This window comes from Planococcus citri, chromosome 1, assembly GCF_950023065.1.
Source record: "Planococcus citri chromosome 1, ihPlaCitr1.1, whole genome shotgun sequence".
NCBI lineage: Eukaryota > Metazoa > Arthropoda > Insecta > Hemiptera > Pseudococcidae > Planococcus > Planococcus citri.
The window spans coordinates 80,716,284-80,730,891 of NC_088677.1; the positions used below are offsets into that span (position 1 = coordinate 80,716,284).

General features: G+C 30.9%; 1 protein-coding gene across 1 annotated transcript; it reads right to left on the minus strand.

Annotated features, from left to right (window-relative positions):
- Window positions 1-897: 897 nt before the first annotated feature.
- LOC135837408 (protein dimmed-like) lies at window positions 898-10,834 on the minus strand. The gene is made up of 6 exons (XM_065352672.1): window positions 10,577-10,834; window positions 5,907-6,244; window positions 5,473-5,693; window positions 2,137-2,273; window positions 1,530-1,650; window positions 898-1,442 (listed from the first exon to the last, which is right to left on the minus strand). Exons 2-5 carry the CDS (start codon window positions 6,100-6,102, stop codon window positions 1,539-1,541), a joined length of 666 nt encoding a protein of 221 aa, XP_065208744.1. The 5' UTR covers window positions 6,103-6,244; window positions 10,577-10,834; the 3' UTR covers window positions 898-1,442; window positions 1,530-1,538.
- Window positions 10,835-14,608: the final 3,774 nt, after the last annotated feature.

Genomic DNA, 14,608 nt, shown 5'->3' on the forward strand with positions numbered 1-14,608 from the left:
TGATTTGTTCAAGTGAATCGTTCGCGAACGAATTGATTCAGTTACATTTACTCAATTTTTGGTGAATCGTTCACGAATGAATTGAATAGTTTAGTTTTTAGTGAATCATTCCCGAACGAATTGAATAATTTTGCCGAATCATTCCCGAATGAATTGAATAACTGTTGGTGAATTATTCGCGAACGAATTGATTCGTATAAGTGACTCGTTCGCGAACGAATTGATTCACTTACATTTACCCAATTTTTGTTGAATCGTTCATAAACACAAACGAATTGAATCATTTTTGGCGAATCATTCGCGAACGAATTTATTAGTAGTTATTGAATCATTCTCGAACGAATTGAATAATTTTCGGTTAATAAATGATAGAATTGATCAATTCGTTCGCGAATGCTTCTTTCAAAAAATTAATCAATTCGTTCATGAATGATTCCCTTATTAAAAATGAATTAATAGCACTCTCACAAACAATTCACTGAGAATTGAATCAATTTATATAAGTAGGTAAACAATTCGTTCGAAAGCAGATCCACTTGTTAATAAACGATTCGTTAAGAATACTGTAGGCTTTGTGAGATTTCAAGTTTCATTGAAATCGGTTCAGCCGTTTTTTAGGTATGAGTTTTAATTATGAATGAATTTTATGCGAAGTCACCCCATGAAAATTTTCAAAAGTGTTTCATAAAAGGTCAGTCCAATAAATTAATCAGAGTTACCATTTAATATCTTTCATTTTCGCTCAAATTATTTTACAAAGTCTATAATATTATACTCACCCAATTACGAATTAGACCACCATTGATTGGTCTTCAACCCTCTCCAGAGGTTGATGGAGGGGGATGCTTGATTTTTCAAATAAAACACAACTGAATCATGTACATATAATTCGTCGGAAATGAACAATTTATGCATTTTAATTCAAGCAGTTACCCAATTACACAAAATGAGCAATGACTTTTTAATGCGAATTTCAACTATTCTATAGGACCAACTTGGTTTTCCAAGGAGGGGGCAATATCGTCATGAGAAGTTAACTTTACTCAAAAGAGACTTTTTAGAAGTGTTAGAACTCGACTTTTTTTAATTTTTCTTCAAAGTTGGATTTTTTTTCAAATTTTTGAAAATTGAGAGGCCAACCGCAGCCCGAGTTTTTTAAAAATGGAAAAAATAAAAAATAGGGAATTATTGTCTCAACTTCTACACATAACAATCTGGGTCAGTAACTATAAAGTTCATAAAAGTCAGAATTTAAAAACAAACATGAAAAAAAAAATCATTAACAAAATAACAACAATAAAGGAACAACATGAAAACTCGTGCTTATTATACAATAATATAGGTAGGTATTTTTCAACATAGATAATTATTTACACCGCAGCAACATTGTATACCTTATACGAGATTTTTGAAAAGTCTGGCTCCTTCCTATTAAGTATCACCTGCGACGAATAAAAAACTTTAATTAATCGAAATAACAAATCGTATTGACTTACATAATAATCTTCTGGATACATTAGGTACTCTACCTTAATAAATCACAATAAATGGTAAATATCTTCATGACGTAACGATGCTGTAGAATCATCATCAGTTTCAATATTGGTAACATTTTTATACTTGGTGTTATCACTGTCTGCTTCTAGGAACCTGTAGTAACAATTTTTTTTGTCAAAAATGACTAATTCGTGTGTAAATGAATTTCCCCTAGTACCGGAGTTCGATGCTTTGTAAACACTAAACAGTTCGACTCCAAGGTAAAGCACTATTTTTTTTCTGAAGTGTTGCTGACCATCGAACAGCGTCGTCATGTGAGTCAGATAAGATTATAAAATTTGAAGATTGAGTTGATCGAAGGTTAAATATTGGTGAAATATGAATTTGAGAAATAAAGGCAGTTAAATACTCGTAGAAGAAGGAAGTAGATTAAATGCGAAGGTGTGGGAGTTGGAGGTCCTCATACATATAAAATAGTTTATGAATAGAAAATACATAGGTAAACTGTGGTTCTTTTTTTAATTGGGTGTTTATGCTATTTTATGCTGGGAAGGGAATGAGAAGCCTTTGTTTATGGTTTTGGACGCCACAGAAGGGTAACTTGTGGCATTACCTGTATAAGGTGTTTAATATACTTACGTATATGGTTTCTCTTCTCCTCGAATATCGCAAATGGTATTTGTTAAAGCCATAATGTAGTTTTTCGCCAATGTGAGCGTTTCGATTTTCGACAGCTTTCGTTCCATTTTTACATGAGGAATCACTTCTCTGAGTTGCTGAGGAGAAAATTTGATCATTAGTCGTTTAATCGATGAAATCATTCATTATATTTTAATGTGACGATTTTTTCATTCTTCCACCCCCTCCTTTATTGTTAGTTTTCAGTTTCAAAAATTCTCTGAAAATTTTAGATCTTCAATTTGAAATTGACTCGTACAGTGAGGACCTTCAAATTGAAAATAATCAAAAAATAAAACCAACCAAATATACTTAATGAAGAAATGAAAAACAAAAATCTTAAAATTGACCATGGCTGTGTCAAAATTCAAAAATTGCCGCGTCCACGCCCCTGCCCCCTCCCAAAAAATATGTGTGCCTGAATTTTTTCCAATCCTTTATGAACCTCAAGAATCTTAGGGAAAACATTTATTAGTTTTTTCAAGTTTTCTTTACATTTTTGAAGAAAAAAATCTGAATAAATTTAAATGCATAGAGGAGACTGGAGAGATATCCTTAAAACAGTAATGCAACTTGACAAGATCATTGAGATCGACTTTTCCCGATTGCGTTCTCAATTTTGAATTTTGATCAACATAAATTCTTGAAAAAAAAATGATTTGGAGAAAATTTTTGAGTGTCTGAAAAAAATCGAGAAATTTTTTCGAAAATAGTGCCTCAAAAATGGATTAAGCACTGTCATAATGCCAAATTTCAGGGACCAAATTTCATTTTTTTCTTAAATTTTGAGTTTGAAAAATTTTGAAAATTCTAATTTGGTGAATGATTAATACCAAAATCTGATCCAATAGATGCATAGAAAGCTATTGTAATTGTAAATGTTTGAAAATTGTTCCTAATCCTAGATGAATTCAATTAGAAGAAGTCATGAATCTTTATCAAGGATGCTTTTACGTACGGATGCAAATATTCAAATTTTCATTTTTTCGGGCAAATGAACGAACATTTCTGGGGGGGGGGGGGGGGCGAGAGAGGTTTCTTCTTGACAGGGGGTTTACTTAGAGAGATTCGGATCCAAGAATTGAAAATTTAAAAGAAGAATAATTATGCACTTCAATTTACGTGAGTATTTTTCTCCCCCCCCCCCCCCCCCTTTAAAAAAGCTCTACACAAAAGTTCAAAATAGTTGGGGGGGAAATAAGGTGGATTATTTTTTTGAAAAGAGGATTATTTAGAAGAATTCTATCGTAAAAATGGAAAATTTTGAGATAAATTGATCCCCTCCATTTTTTGATTTTTTTTTACATTTTGGAAGAGTCCTCAGCACGACTTTTTTGGAGATTAGAAAATTAATTTTCCTCTTAGGGATTTTTTTTACTAAAAATTACCATCTTTGAATGATTTTCAGGAAACAATGGGGTTTGGAAATGATCGAGGACAATAAAACGGGTCTATACCCCCCCCCCCCGAAAGGCTCGGACCACGCCTGAAGGAAAAAATAGGGTGTTTTCCATCTCCTTCCAGACCAAAATTCAAAATAAAACATACAAAAAAAGTTTTTTTTTTGAATCAATTTTTTCAAAAAAATTTCGCTTCGAAATTGAAAATTTTTGCTTCAAAAATGAGAATTTGACGTAAATAATGCGTATTTTTTTTTCTCCTAAAGGTGGGAATTTTCGTTCCAAAAATAAGCATTTTTTTGCTTCAAAAATGGGATTTTTATTTCGGAAACGGAAACCTTTTCCCCCCATTTTTGTTTTAAAAATGAGAATTTTTGTTCCAAACAACATTTTTTTGTTTGTGCATCAAAAATGGAAATTTTTTATCGCATTGGAAATTCAATACCCAAAAATGAAAATTAATCTTCCAGTACGAGAATTTCTTGCCTCAAAATTACAATTGTTTGCTTCAAAAATACGCATCTAATTTTTTTTAGTCCCTCAAAATGAGAATTCCTGTTCCAAAAACGAGTAGTTTTGTAGTTTTTAGCTTTATCACAAATGTAAGAAGTTCTGTGGGTTTGTTTGTGCTTCATAATGGGAGTTTTCAATTTCGTAATTGAGAATTTATTACTCAAAAATGAGAATTTTGCTTCAATAGAAATTTTTTTACTTTACCTCAAAATTTCGAATTTTTGTTCTATAAATGGAAATTTTTTGGATCAAAAATGGGAATTTTGAATGGGTCCCTAAATGGAAGATATTGTAGCTTCTTAATCGCAGATTTCGAAATTTTGGGCGTTTTTTGGAAAAATTTGGGCTCCAAGATGTATCTTATTTTTTTCAAACATGTCGAAAGTGGTCTCTAAAATATGCTTGTGTTCAAAATACACAAGATGACCTGAAAAGAACATTCCCACAAAGCTGTACTTACCCAATCGCAAGCTTTGATTATTTTGGAGTATTTTTTTGAAAAAATTTCTACTCAAAAAATTTCATTTTTCGTTTTTTGTCGAACATTTTTTGCAATAATCTGATTTTAATTTCTAAATTTGACCATGAATGTGTTTTTCCTATTCTGCCTGCTGTAATCTCATTTGGGTCTTATTTTTGTTCCAATTTCTTCGTGTTTCTTTTCAATTCTTAGACTTTTAATTGTATTTTATCACATACGTACTCGTACTTTCACTAATTTTGCATTATTTTTGTGTGATTTAATAATTTTTACCATTTAATCGTTCATACAATTCTTTTTATTTTAAAAATTAACTACATACCAATTAAAATTTCTGTAATTTTTCTATTCGAATGTTTCAGGTATATAATTCATCTACTTCGCAGAAATTTTCGATAAAAGCTAACGAGAAGTCGTCAATTTTACAAATGAAACTGAGGCCTCAACATTTTCACTCGCAACAGCTAAATTCTTCAATCAGGTAAGAATTTTTCTCAAAAAACTATTTATTTTAGGCACCAATTTCTGATTTAAAAAAAATTTAATTTATGTATTATTTGAAAAATGAGTTTCAAGGAGGGGAGGGGAGGGGAGGGGGTATGATAAATTTTATTCACTTTGAAGGAATTCTAAAAAAATTATCATCGCGTTGAAAAATTTTCTTGATGAAATTTTGGTTGTTTTTTTCCATCAAATAGTCCATCTTTATAATTTACTTTAGATTCAATACGAATTTTATCATTATTATTTTATTCGTATTTCTCGAATCACGTCGGTTTGTGTTTCTGCCTTTTATAATCAAAGTATGCAAATCAACATACACTCGAAGTAATACAATCACGTTCGGTTTATCGCAGGCACTAGCCCATTTACACAATTAGCTATGTATAATATTATACTCACTTCGAAAGCATCGTTCAACGAATGCATCCTCATTCTTTCCCTCTCGTTGCTTTCCAATCTGCGAATATTACGTTCTTTGGAACTAAGCCCCATTCTACGTCTTCTGCAGCCATTTTGATTGGAATACTTTAATTGAGATTTATACAAAGGTCGACTCGTCAGCTCACACGAAGGATACTTTTTGGCGCTACAGTCGCTACTTCCTGAGCTGTCCCAACAGTCTGTACAATAAACCAAAATCATTAGTATCGGTATTCAGCCGTAACGATATACAATACCGCACACCTGAAACGATCAGGTTCGTCTCACACACACAACTATAAATACGAAGACGATAACCTCAATTAACCTAATGAATTAACAAATTTCTATATAAATGTAGTACTAGGTATGTAATAGGTAGGTATACGCGAACAGGCGAACATGATACGTACCGGCATTTGAATTGCTAAAAGAAGAATACGATGAAAGTAGGTTATCATCGATGATAACTACTGTAGGAGTAGGCGAAGTAGAGCTGATTTGAGTTTCCTCCAAGTCGCTCGTAACAGTGACACTTTCTGTTAGCGAATCGTTATCTAAGTAGTCCAAATTAGAGTTCGAAGGTGATATTTCCACCACACTTCGCATGGTTTGTTTCCCCTTTCGAGATGTGTGAGTGTCTTTAGTGGATTAAATGGGTAAATGGTGCGTTTTCAAGTTATTTTCATCGGATTTCTGTCCCACAATTGTTTCGATGACATTTGATTGAGTTTGGAGCAATATTTGGGCTCTGAAAGTATCAAAATTTTTATCGATTAATGAGAAAAGAATCTTTGACTTTTTATGGAATTTCATGGCTTCTTTGTGTGTCAAATCTTGTGCTTTTGTTTTTGCCCATTTTAAAATTCCATTTGTCTAGAGTTTGAAAAAATCTTATGCAACGGATGTAACTGACATTGGTGAAAATTGAGGGAGGAGAGGAGTTCGAAAGAAAAATTATTGCGGTGAGACTAAACGTACGAAAGTAGTTGACTGTGAATTTCAATTTTCTGATTCATTATCATAAGTTATTTTTCAAACTTTGAGACGAATTTTGCTTCTGCTTCGCCGAAATTGGTTCAGAATCAGGATTTTAAACTTGAACGAGGGTTCAAGAAACCACTATTTTGATGTTTCTGATATTTCTACAAATTTTTCCAAAATTTAATTTAGATTGATACGTATAATTTAACAGTTTTTTTTTAAAATACTGATATTTTGATTTCTGTATTATTTTTTAAACTTGCCCCTGCTCCAGCAAAAGCACTCAGAATCAGGATTTTAAACTTGAATGAGGGTGAGGGCTCAAGAAACCACAATTTTGATTTAAACAATTGGAAAAAAATACGATTTGAATTTCAAAATGAGTGATATGATTTTATTTGGGCAGAAACCCCTCAAAAACCAGTATTTTAATTGAAAAAAAAATCTTGAATTCAGAAAAATGCATATACTTAGAAAACTTATTTTTGTTACCTATTCAAAGTTCAAAAAAGATTTTGTATAGAAAGTGAAAGCTAAATATTTTGAAGATGTAAAAATTCACTTTTATGATTCGAAATCATGAAAATTTTGATGATTTCAGCACAAGAAAAATATATTTTTATGGGGGTGGGGGGGGGGCAGGAAGGGTAGGCTGAAAAAAGTCCTGAATTTTTCCGAAGGTTTTTACGATAAAGTAATAATTTTGGATCGGAAAACATACACAAAAAACAACAATTTTGATTTCAAAATGTCCAAAAATCAAAATTGACATAAAAACTTGAAACATTACCATCATCAAGAAAAGAAAAAAAAACTCAGTTTTTCTGAGTTGTGACGTGTTTTTCTTATTCTGTTCGTTTTAAAATAATTGTAGGTGACTCTCTTTACAATTCAGATCCAAAAGTTTTGATTGCAATGATGAGAGCAGCTTATACCTGCAAAATCTATTGTAAAATTCAAGGTTTTATCATTTTTGAATTTAATGTTACCGAAATAGAGCTTTTTATGCTAAATTTTTGAAAGAACGGAAAAAAATCAAGAAATTATAATCAAAAGTCTTTTTAGGGAAGAATTTTTATGAAAAATTGCAAAAAATGATGAAAATGATCAATCAGCAGCGTTACATTCAAGCATAGGTAAGCAATCGGAGTGAAATTTAGGGGTGGAAAAAATTTTGGCTTATTTGAAAAAATATAAATACTGGAAAAAGTACAACAAAATAATGCAAAATAAATTCTTGAAAATTGATTTATGCACAATGTTTCAAAATTCAACTCTTTCTGCCTTTTATAATCCAAATAGATTTCGTTTATTTCAAGAATTGATTGTTGGAGAAAAATAGGAATTTGAATCAGTTAGATATTGGTTTTTTTAATATTCAGAATTCTCTATTTAATTGTTGAAATTCATTTTCAGAATCTTCAATTTTAGTTTCACTTTTTAATACTTTAATTTTCAATTTTTGTAATTTCATTTTCAGTTTTTAAATTCAATTTTGAATTTTTGAATTTCATTTTCATTTTTTAGTTTTATTTACAATTTTTAAATGTTATTTTCAATTTTTGAATTTTATTTTCAATTTTCAAAATTTTCGGTTTCATTATTCAGTTTTTGATTTCATTTTCAGAGCTTTCAGTTTCATTCCATGTTTTAATTTCAATTTTATTTTTTTGATCTACTCAATTTTCAGAGTTTTCATTTCCAATTTATGGTTTTATTTTCAAATGTTTGTCATAAAACTAATTTTTTTTCAGTTTTTGATTTCAATTTTATGTTTTTGATCTACTCAAGTTTTACTTTCATTTTTTTACTGCCCCCCCCCCCAATTTTCATTGTGCTTTTGCTTTTGTCCTGATTTTTTACCAAACTTGCAAAAATCTTCAAACTTTTTTCCCCAAAAATTTTAAACAAAATCTATTTTCGGCCAAAATTACCAGAAAGTTCTGCTTTTCCCCAAAATTGTAGAGAAACGTTCTATCCCCCCCCCCCAAAAAAAAACTCCAAAAAAGTCCTGCCTTTCCACCAAAATTACAAAAAGTTGTGATTTTTCGCCAACATTTCAGAGAAATATTGTTTTTTTTCATTCATTTTAAACGTTTCACTTTTTGATTGATTCTTATCCTTTTTTATAGTTTTGGATTTTCCCCATTTTTTCGTAGTTTTTGTATCGAAAGAAATCACGTCGATTTGGATAAATTTCGATCCTCTCCTCCTCCTCTTCCCCCTCCCATAAATTGAAAAATTTGAAAAAAAACAGGTTCCACTGCATTTTTTTGATTTTTCAATTTTTATAAATTTTCTGCATATCTCTATCTACCTATCTCTTCTTTCAAAATTTCATTTCATAATTAGGTATTTCTTTTTTGTTCCATTTTTTTTTTTAAAATAAGTAATTATAAAAATTTTGAATTGGAAAATGTTGTATTGAATAAATTTTAACCTGATTCGATGCGATCATCCCACTTCATCGTTTTGAAAATGAAACATGTGAAGAAGTGTTCTTGCCAAAAATCCTGCTTTTGTTCTGTCTGTACGTGTTGTCTTCCATATTAATCGCCTTGGGTACGAACTAGAGCCAGGTTTCGAAAAAATTGCTCTTAAATTGATGGAAGGGGTCACCAATCAGTACAATTAATTCAAGGTTCGGCGCTTCCTCAAAATTTTGCTTAGAAAATTAAAAAGTGTTTCCAAAATTTATCCATAAATCTGTTAGAAGTTCTAATGTTAGCCCAAATTCTCCATAAATCAATTATTGAAAGATCGAAAATTGAAAAAGCTTTTAAAATTCAGTTGTTCGAAATTCGTCGAAATTTAAAAACATGAAATAGGCTACCCCAACAAACTTCGAACTTCGAATAATGAAAAAAAAAGTTAGTACCAATATTTGTTAAAAAAAAGTTCTCGGGGCATTTTTGAATTGAAAAAATAGTGCCATCTATTTTTTTTTTGGGGGGGGGGGGACTTTTTTGGTAGCATGATTATTTATGTAGCTGTTCTGAGCACTTTTCGATAATTCGATTTCTCTGCTGAGTATTTTGGGGCCCACTTCCGATTTATTGTACCTAATCAACAAAAACCCATATTTTTAAGGAGTAATTTTTTTCAACGAAACGTTGTAAAATTTTTTAAATCTTTGTCACTTTTTTAAATCAAATTATTGTACCCCCCCCCACTCCTCAGAAATACTTGTTTAGTTGCTCAAGTTTAAAAGGGGCTCCAAAACGTTACAAGTGGTCTGATTGTAAAAATTGATTTTTGAGTAGACGAGGATATTTGAGAGAAATACTCGAGCTATTTCATTATTATTTTTTCAATTCACTAATCTGATAACTCAATGTCTTATAAATAGGTAGGCATTTTTTCTATGTAGATTGGTTCAATTGGAGAAAAAACTTATAAAATGGTCAAATTTTGACCAGCTCGTTAATTACTTCTCAAACGGTATATTACTCAATGAAAAAAAAAAGGCTCAATTTTATTGGGCCAATGTACGAAAGAAAAAAAAAGTGTAACGAATTAGTAGGTAGGTTTCTGCAATACTCGCGGATATTTTACACGCGTAATGCGACGATTTTCAACGCTTTCGCTGCTACTGAGTCTGTGAACGCTTCATCGATCGTTCATAATATAAAATAACGATGACGAAATTACTCTCACGTTTTTATTTAATGCATTTCAGTTATCAATTAAATGTAGAGTCGGATTCGATAGAATAAAAAAATAAATATAATATGCTTCCTATATCTACGTACTTTCGGTGTAAAAATTAAACGTTTCTGCATTCTGAGAAATAAAAAATCATCCAGGGGGGGGGGGGGTCATGAAAATCGGGTTGATTTTATTTTTTGGTTCATGAAGTAGCCTACTTTAAAACTCGAAGTGGTATTATCGAAGTAGAGGTATATTTTTGAGCGTAAGAAAGGCATCAAACTACCTATGTGTTTAATTTGTTTTCATCGCAAGATAAGCATAATTAATAACCCTTAAAGTAATCCAACATGCTTAAACACATGTTAGGTTAATATACCTAACCTACCATCTTTTCTAGTAGAACTAAAAACATATCTACCTAATCGAACAAATCTTGATTACAACTTACCCGACTAATCGCTATATTAAAGCAGCACCAGGCACTGTACACGTTGAATCATTGCTTAAATCGATTTATGACGCGGAACCATAATACATAAAGTACACCTACTGCCATATCTGCGTACAAATTTACACATTTGAAAACCTCCCCACAAATGAGAAAATTTTTAATTGCCGAACTCGAATCTCAAAGGGAACACTCTAAGCGAAAAAATTACTGGTTTTTAACACAAATCACGTGGTTTCGCACGCTTTACCTGGTCGCTTTGTAGCGTGATATTGAAGAATCGTCGATTGTCGTCATAGGCATTGGGTACTTTTTAGTTATAGATATCTAGGTACCTAGTATTTTGGAGGAAAACGCGACGAGCGAATAGGGAATTGGAGTTCTATTGTGATGTCTGCTCGAAGGCCTCTGTGGGTCTTTTTTTGAGGAGGGGGGGGGTCTCAAAATCAAGTCGAACCTGAATGATGATTTTTTAAAAATCTATTTTCAATAAATTTTGTTAGTATTCTCAAAGAAATAATTTCTTTTTTGTCTCTTGAGAATTTTTTTATTGTCTTTTTTTTCGAATATTGATCAATTTTCTCGAATTGTAATGGTTTAAAAATGAAACAAAAAAAATCACTTATAAATGAATTATATTTAATGAATGTTGTCTTTTTTGCTGGAAGTGTATAGGTACATTAAGAATAAGAATGCGAGTATAAAGATCACACAACACACGAGGCACATTTACACATTAGATCATGCACTAATTATTTAAAAAAAAAAAAAACAATTAAATTCACTTATAAAATACGTAACGTAGGTAAAAAAAAGAAAAATAATTACATTAACGAATACTTAGCACTGTGCTAACTATAATACAATGATACAAATAATACCATATATTACTAAATATACATACAATTAATGACGCAGTGCTACTGTAGGTATGTGTCAGGAATGTACGAGTACAAATACATGGTACAGTATCATGTCATACTTAAAAATTAGGTAAATGAATCTTTACACACATGCTTATGTATGTACCTATTTAATGAAAAATGTGTAAAAAAAGAAATTATAATGTAATAGACGAGACACGTATGGTAGGTAATTGCTTATTAAGTATAAAAGCTTAAAATTATAATAGGAACTCGTTTCGTTGTATCATTAGCCAATAGTTTATAAATTAAGTAGGTAACTTAAAAAATTAGTGTAATACGATAAATACATAGGTGGTTTAGGTTCCTAGATTTGGTAATATTTTACTGGTCTTTACTCTTAAGTTGGTAAACTGGTAGCATTGAGCTTTGAAAAAACTGATATAATTTTTACTATAATTAAGTATAATTTCTAATTTGAGTTCTATAAATTTTATTAAGTTATTATTCTAAAATTCTACTTTCATAATTCTACATACAAATGTCCCTAACAACAGCTTTTTGGGGGTACTAATTTATCTACGTGGTTTTTTTTTGACATAGTGATTGAAAATTGAACCCTGTTTAATTTTTTTTTCATTTTTTCGATTTTTCAATAAAGTTTTTGTACTTTTAAATGCAATTTGGTAAATCGTAAGGTAATGATCAATAATGGCTACTTTGAAATTTTATGGCTCTGTGATGATTGAAAATTTTCGTAAAGTTGAAATTTTCAGCAGGTAATACTTTCAGAATGTTTAATTTTCACGATTGAGAATTGCTTGTTTTTTAATCTGGTTCCTCCCCAATATATTTTTTAGAGTTCCGTGAAACCTACGAATGGAAAATTTTACAGTCTGGGAAGGAATATTTTTTGAACTCATGTTTTTTTTTCCAAATTGAAAGATTTGTAGCTGTTCAATCGCTAAAATGTTTTCTATAATGGGCTGTCTTCTGACTTTTTTTCCCTGAAAAATTAGGAAAAAGTTTGAAAAAAGAGCGTAGGATATTCGTGAACCAGCCAAAAAAATGTTCAAAAGTGCGCAGTTCATTTTAAAAATGAGGGGGAGGGGCATAAAGCCTCACAATTTTGATCAAAATGCAAAAATAGTCATGTGACATATTGAACGGAGATCTTCAAGAGCGACGAATTTGAATATCAGCTTAGTTAATTTTTGATTGGGTCCCTCAACCCTCCCCCCTCCCCCTTCCACTACCGTATTAGGCTCCAAATTTTTTGATACATTGGAAAAATTGTACCTACATTTATGACAATTTTTGGGAGCGATAAATACACATCAAGTCTTTTTTTTATTCGACTCCGTCTAGGTTCTCATTACACATTCTTCCTCTACCCCCCCCCATGAACTATCTAATCAAGTTAAAATGTATTAATTTTCTCTTTTATTAAACTGCCTCAAATAATAAAACTTGTTTTTTTTCCAAAATTCTTGTGGCCATAATTTTGGTTAGTTTTTTTTTATAAACGGTCATAAAATTCATGAAAAGTCATGAAAAAGTTCTTGAATTTTGCTCGAAACATACTTTAAAAATTTTCAAAAGCCCACAAAATGAAAAAATACAATAAAAAATTAGTTCAAAAAATCATAAAAATGGAAAAACTGAAATACCAATTTTTTTATCCTGTGAAAAATGGCAACCCAGTTAGATTTCCTCGCAGTTTCAAGTTATTTAATTGGTGGGGGGGGGGGTATTTTCATGTGATAAAAGTGTGAAAAATAGGTCGTGTAAAAGTCATAAAAAAGTCACGATTTTTTGTCCGGAAGTTTTATTAGACACCCTGTAACAAATTTCAAATGTGTCACCTTTTTCCCAAAATTTGCTCAAAAGTCTCGATTGTTACTCAAAATTGCAGTCTCGCTTTTTGTCAATATTTTCCAAAAAAAAGGTCAATTTTTCACCAAAAAGTAGCTAAGAATCTCACTTTTTCCTTAAAAAAAAGTCTTGCCTTTGACCAATAAAAATCAGCTAAAATTCTAATTTTTTACCAAAATAATGAACATTTTGTTTTTCCTCCTAAAAATGGCAAAATTTCCAAAAAACTTCACTTTTTTGGTAATAATTGCTTAAAAGTTTCACATTTTTGCCAAAAATTTACTGAAAAATAAAAACTGTCGTTTTTCCAAATATTGAATCTCTCCTAGAACTCTTGTCTTTTGGTAAAATTGTCAAAATCTCGATTGGAAAAAGTATATTTCTTTTGTGAATAGTTGACATAAAGCCCTTTTTCTACGTTTTGTTCTGGGTCCTTTTGATCAAACTTTTATTATTACTTATTTCAATTTTTTTAGTTGCTGAAATAGTTTTTTTTTCTTTTTTTTTTTGGAAGATAAACAAAATTGATAAGCCCTGGAAAAAGTGAAAAAATGGCAAAAACTGCAAAAAAAAACTTTGATGTGCTTCCAAGTGTTGACATCTCTTACAATGTATTTTGTATTCGCTCTCAGAATCCTTCCTCCCCCCCTCCAAAAAAAGAGTTGAAAATTACCCATTTCAGTGTCTATTTTATTACAAAATGCTTGAAAAATTTAATGAAAACAAAAATTTATAAATTGGACTTGAAGAAAAATTTATAATTGAATAAGTTCAAAGTGTTTGAAATAATCGTTGATTTTGTTTACAAAATAGAAAAAGTCGAGAGAACGTTGGAATTTCTTTTTCAAACACGTTTTTCTCCAATTTTACCTGAACACATTTTGTGCTTTTTATTTGAGAAGTTTCAATGGAAAAATTGTTCAAACTATTTGTACGATATTTTCAAATTTTTTCGATGGTGGGGAGGGGATAGGAGGGGGAGGAAAGAGTAAGAAAGTATAGAGAGTACAGCTTGAAAAATTGATGGATGTTCATGAGAAGACGACAATTTTGCTTTTTGAAATTCAGTAGTAGAAGTTGTATTTTTTTTGAGTTGGTTACACCTTCATTTAAATTTCGTTTTCAGGTTCTGTTTCATTATGAAATTTTTGAGGTGCAATTGCTTGGAAAAAATGGTCTTGATTTTTGCTCGTGTCCTGCTTCTGACTTACTTTCTTACAAAAACTACCAAAAATTCTGATTTTTTCTATGAGCCAGAAATGTTTTGGTCTGAAAAATTGTTAACCTCCCCCCC

Excerpts from the sequence above, each read along its gene's own strand:
- LOC135837408 (XM_065352672.1), bottom strand. The coding sequence starts at position 6,102 with ATGCGAAGTGTGGTGGAAATATCACCTTCGAACTCTAATTTGGACTAC. Across the intron at positions 2,274-5,472 it reads CGTTGAACGATGCTTTCGAA|CAACTCAGAGAAGTGATTCC; the intron begins GTGAGTATAATA and ends TTTTCTCCTCAG. Across the intron at positions 1,651-2,136 it reads GGAGAAGAGAAACCATATAC|GTTCCTAGAAGCAGACAGTG; the intron begins GTAAGTATATTA and ends TTGTTACTACAG.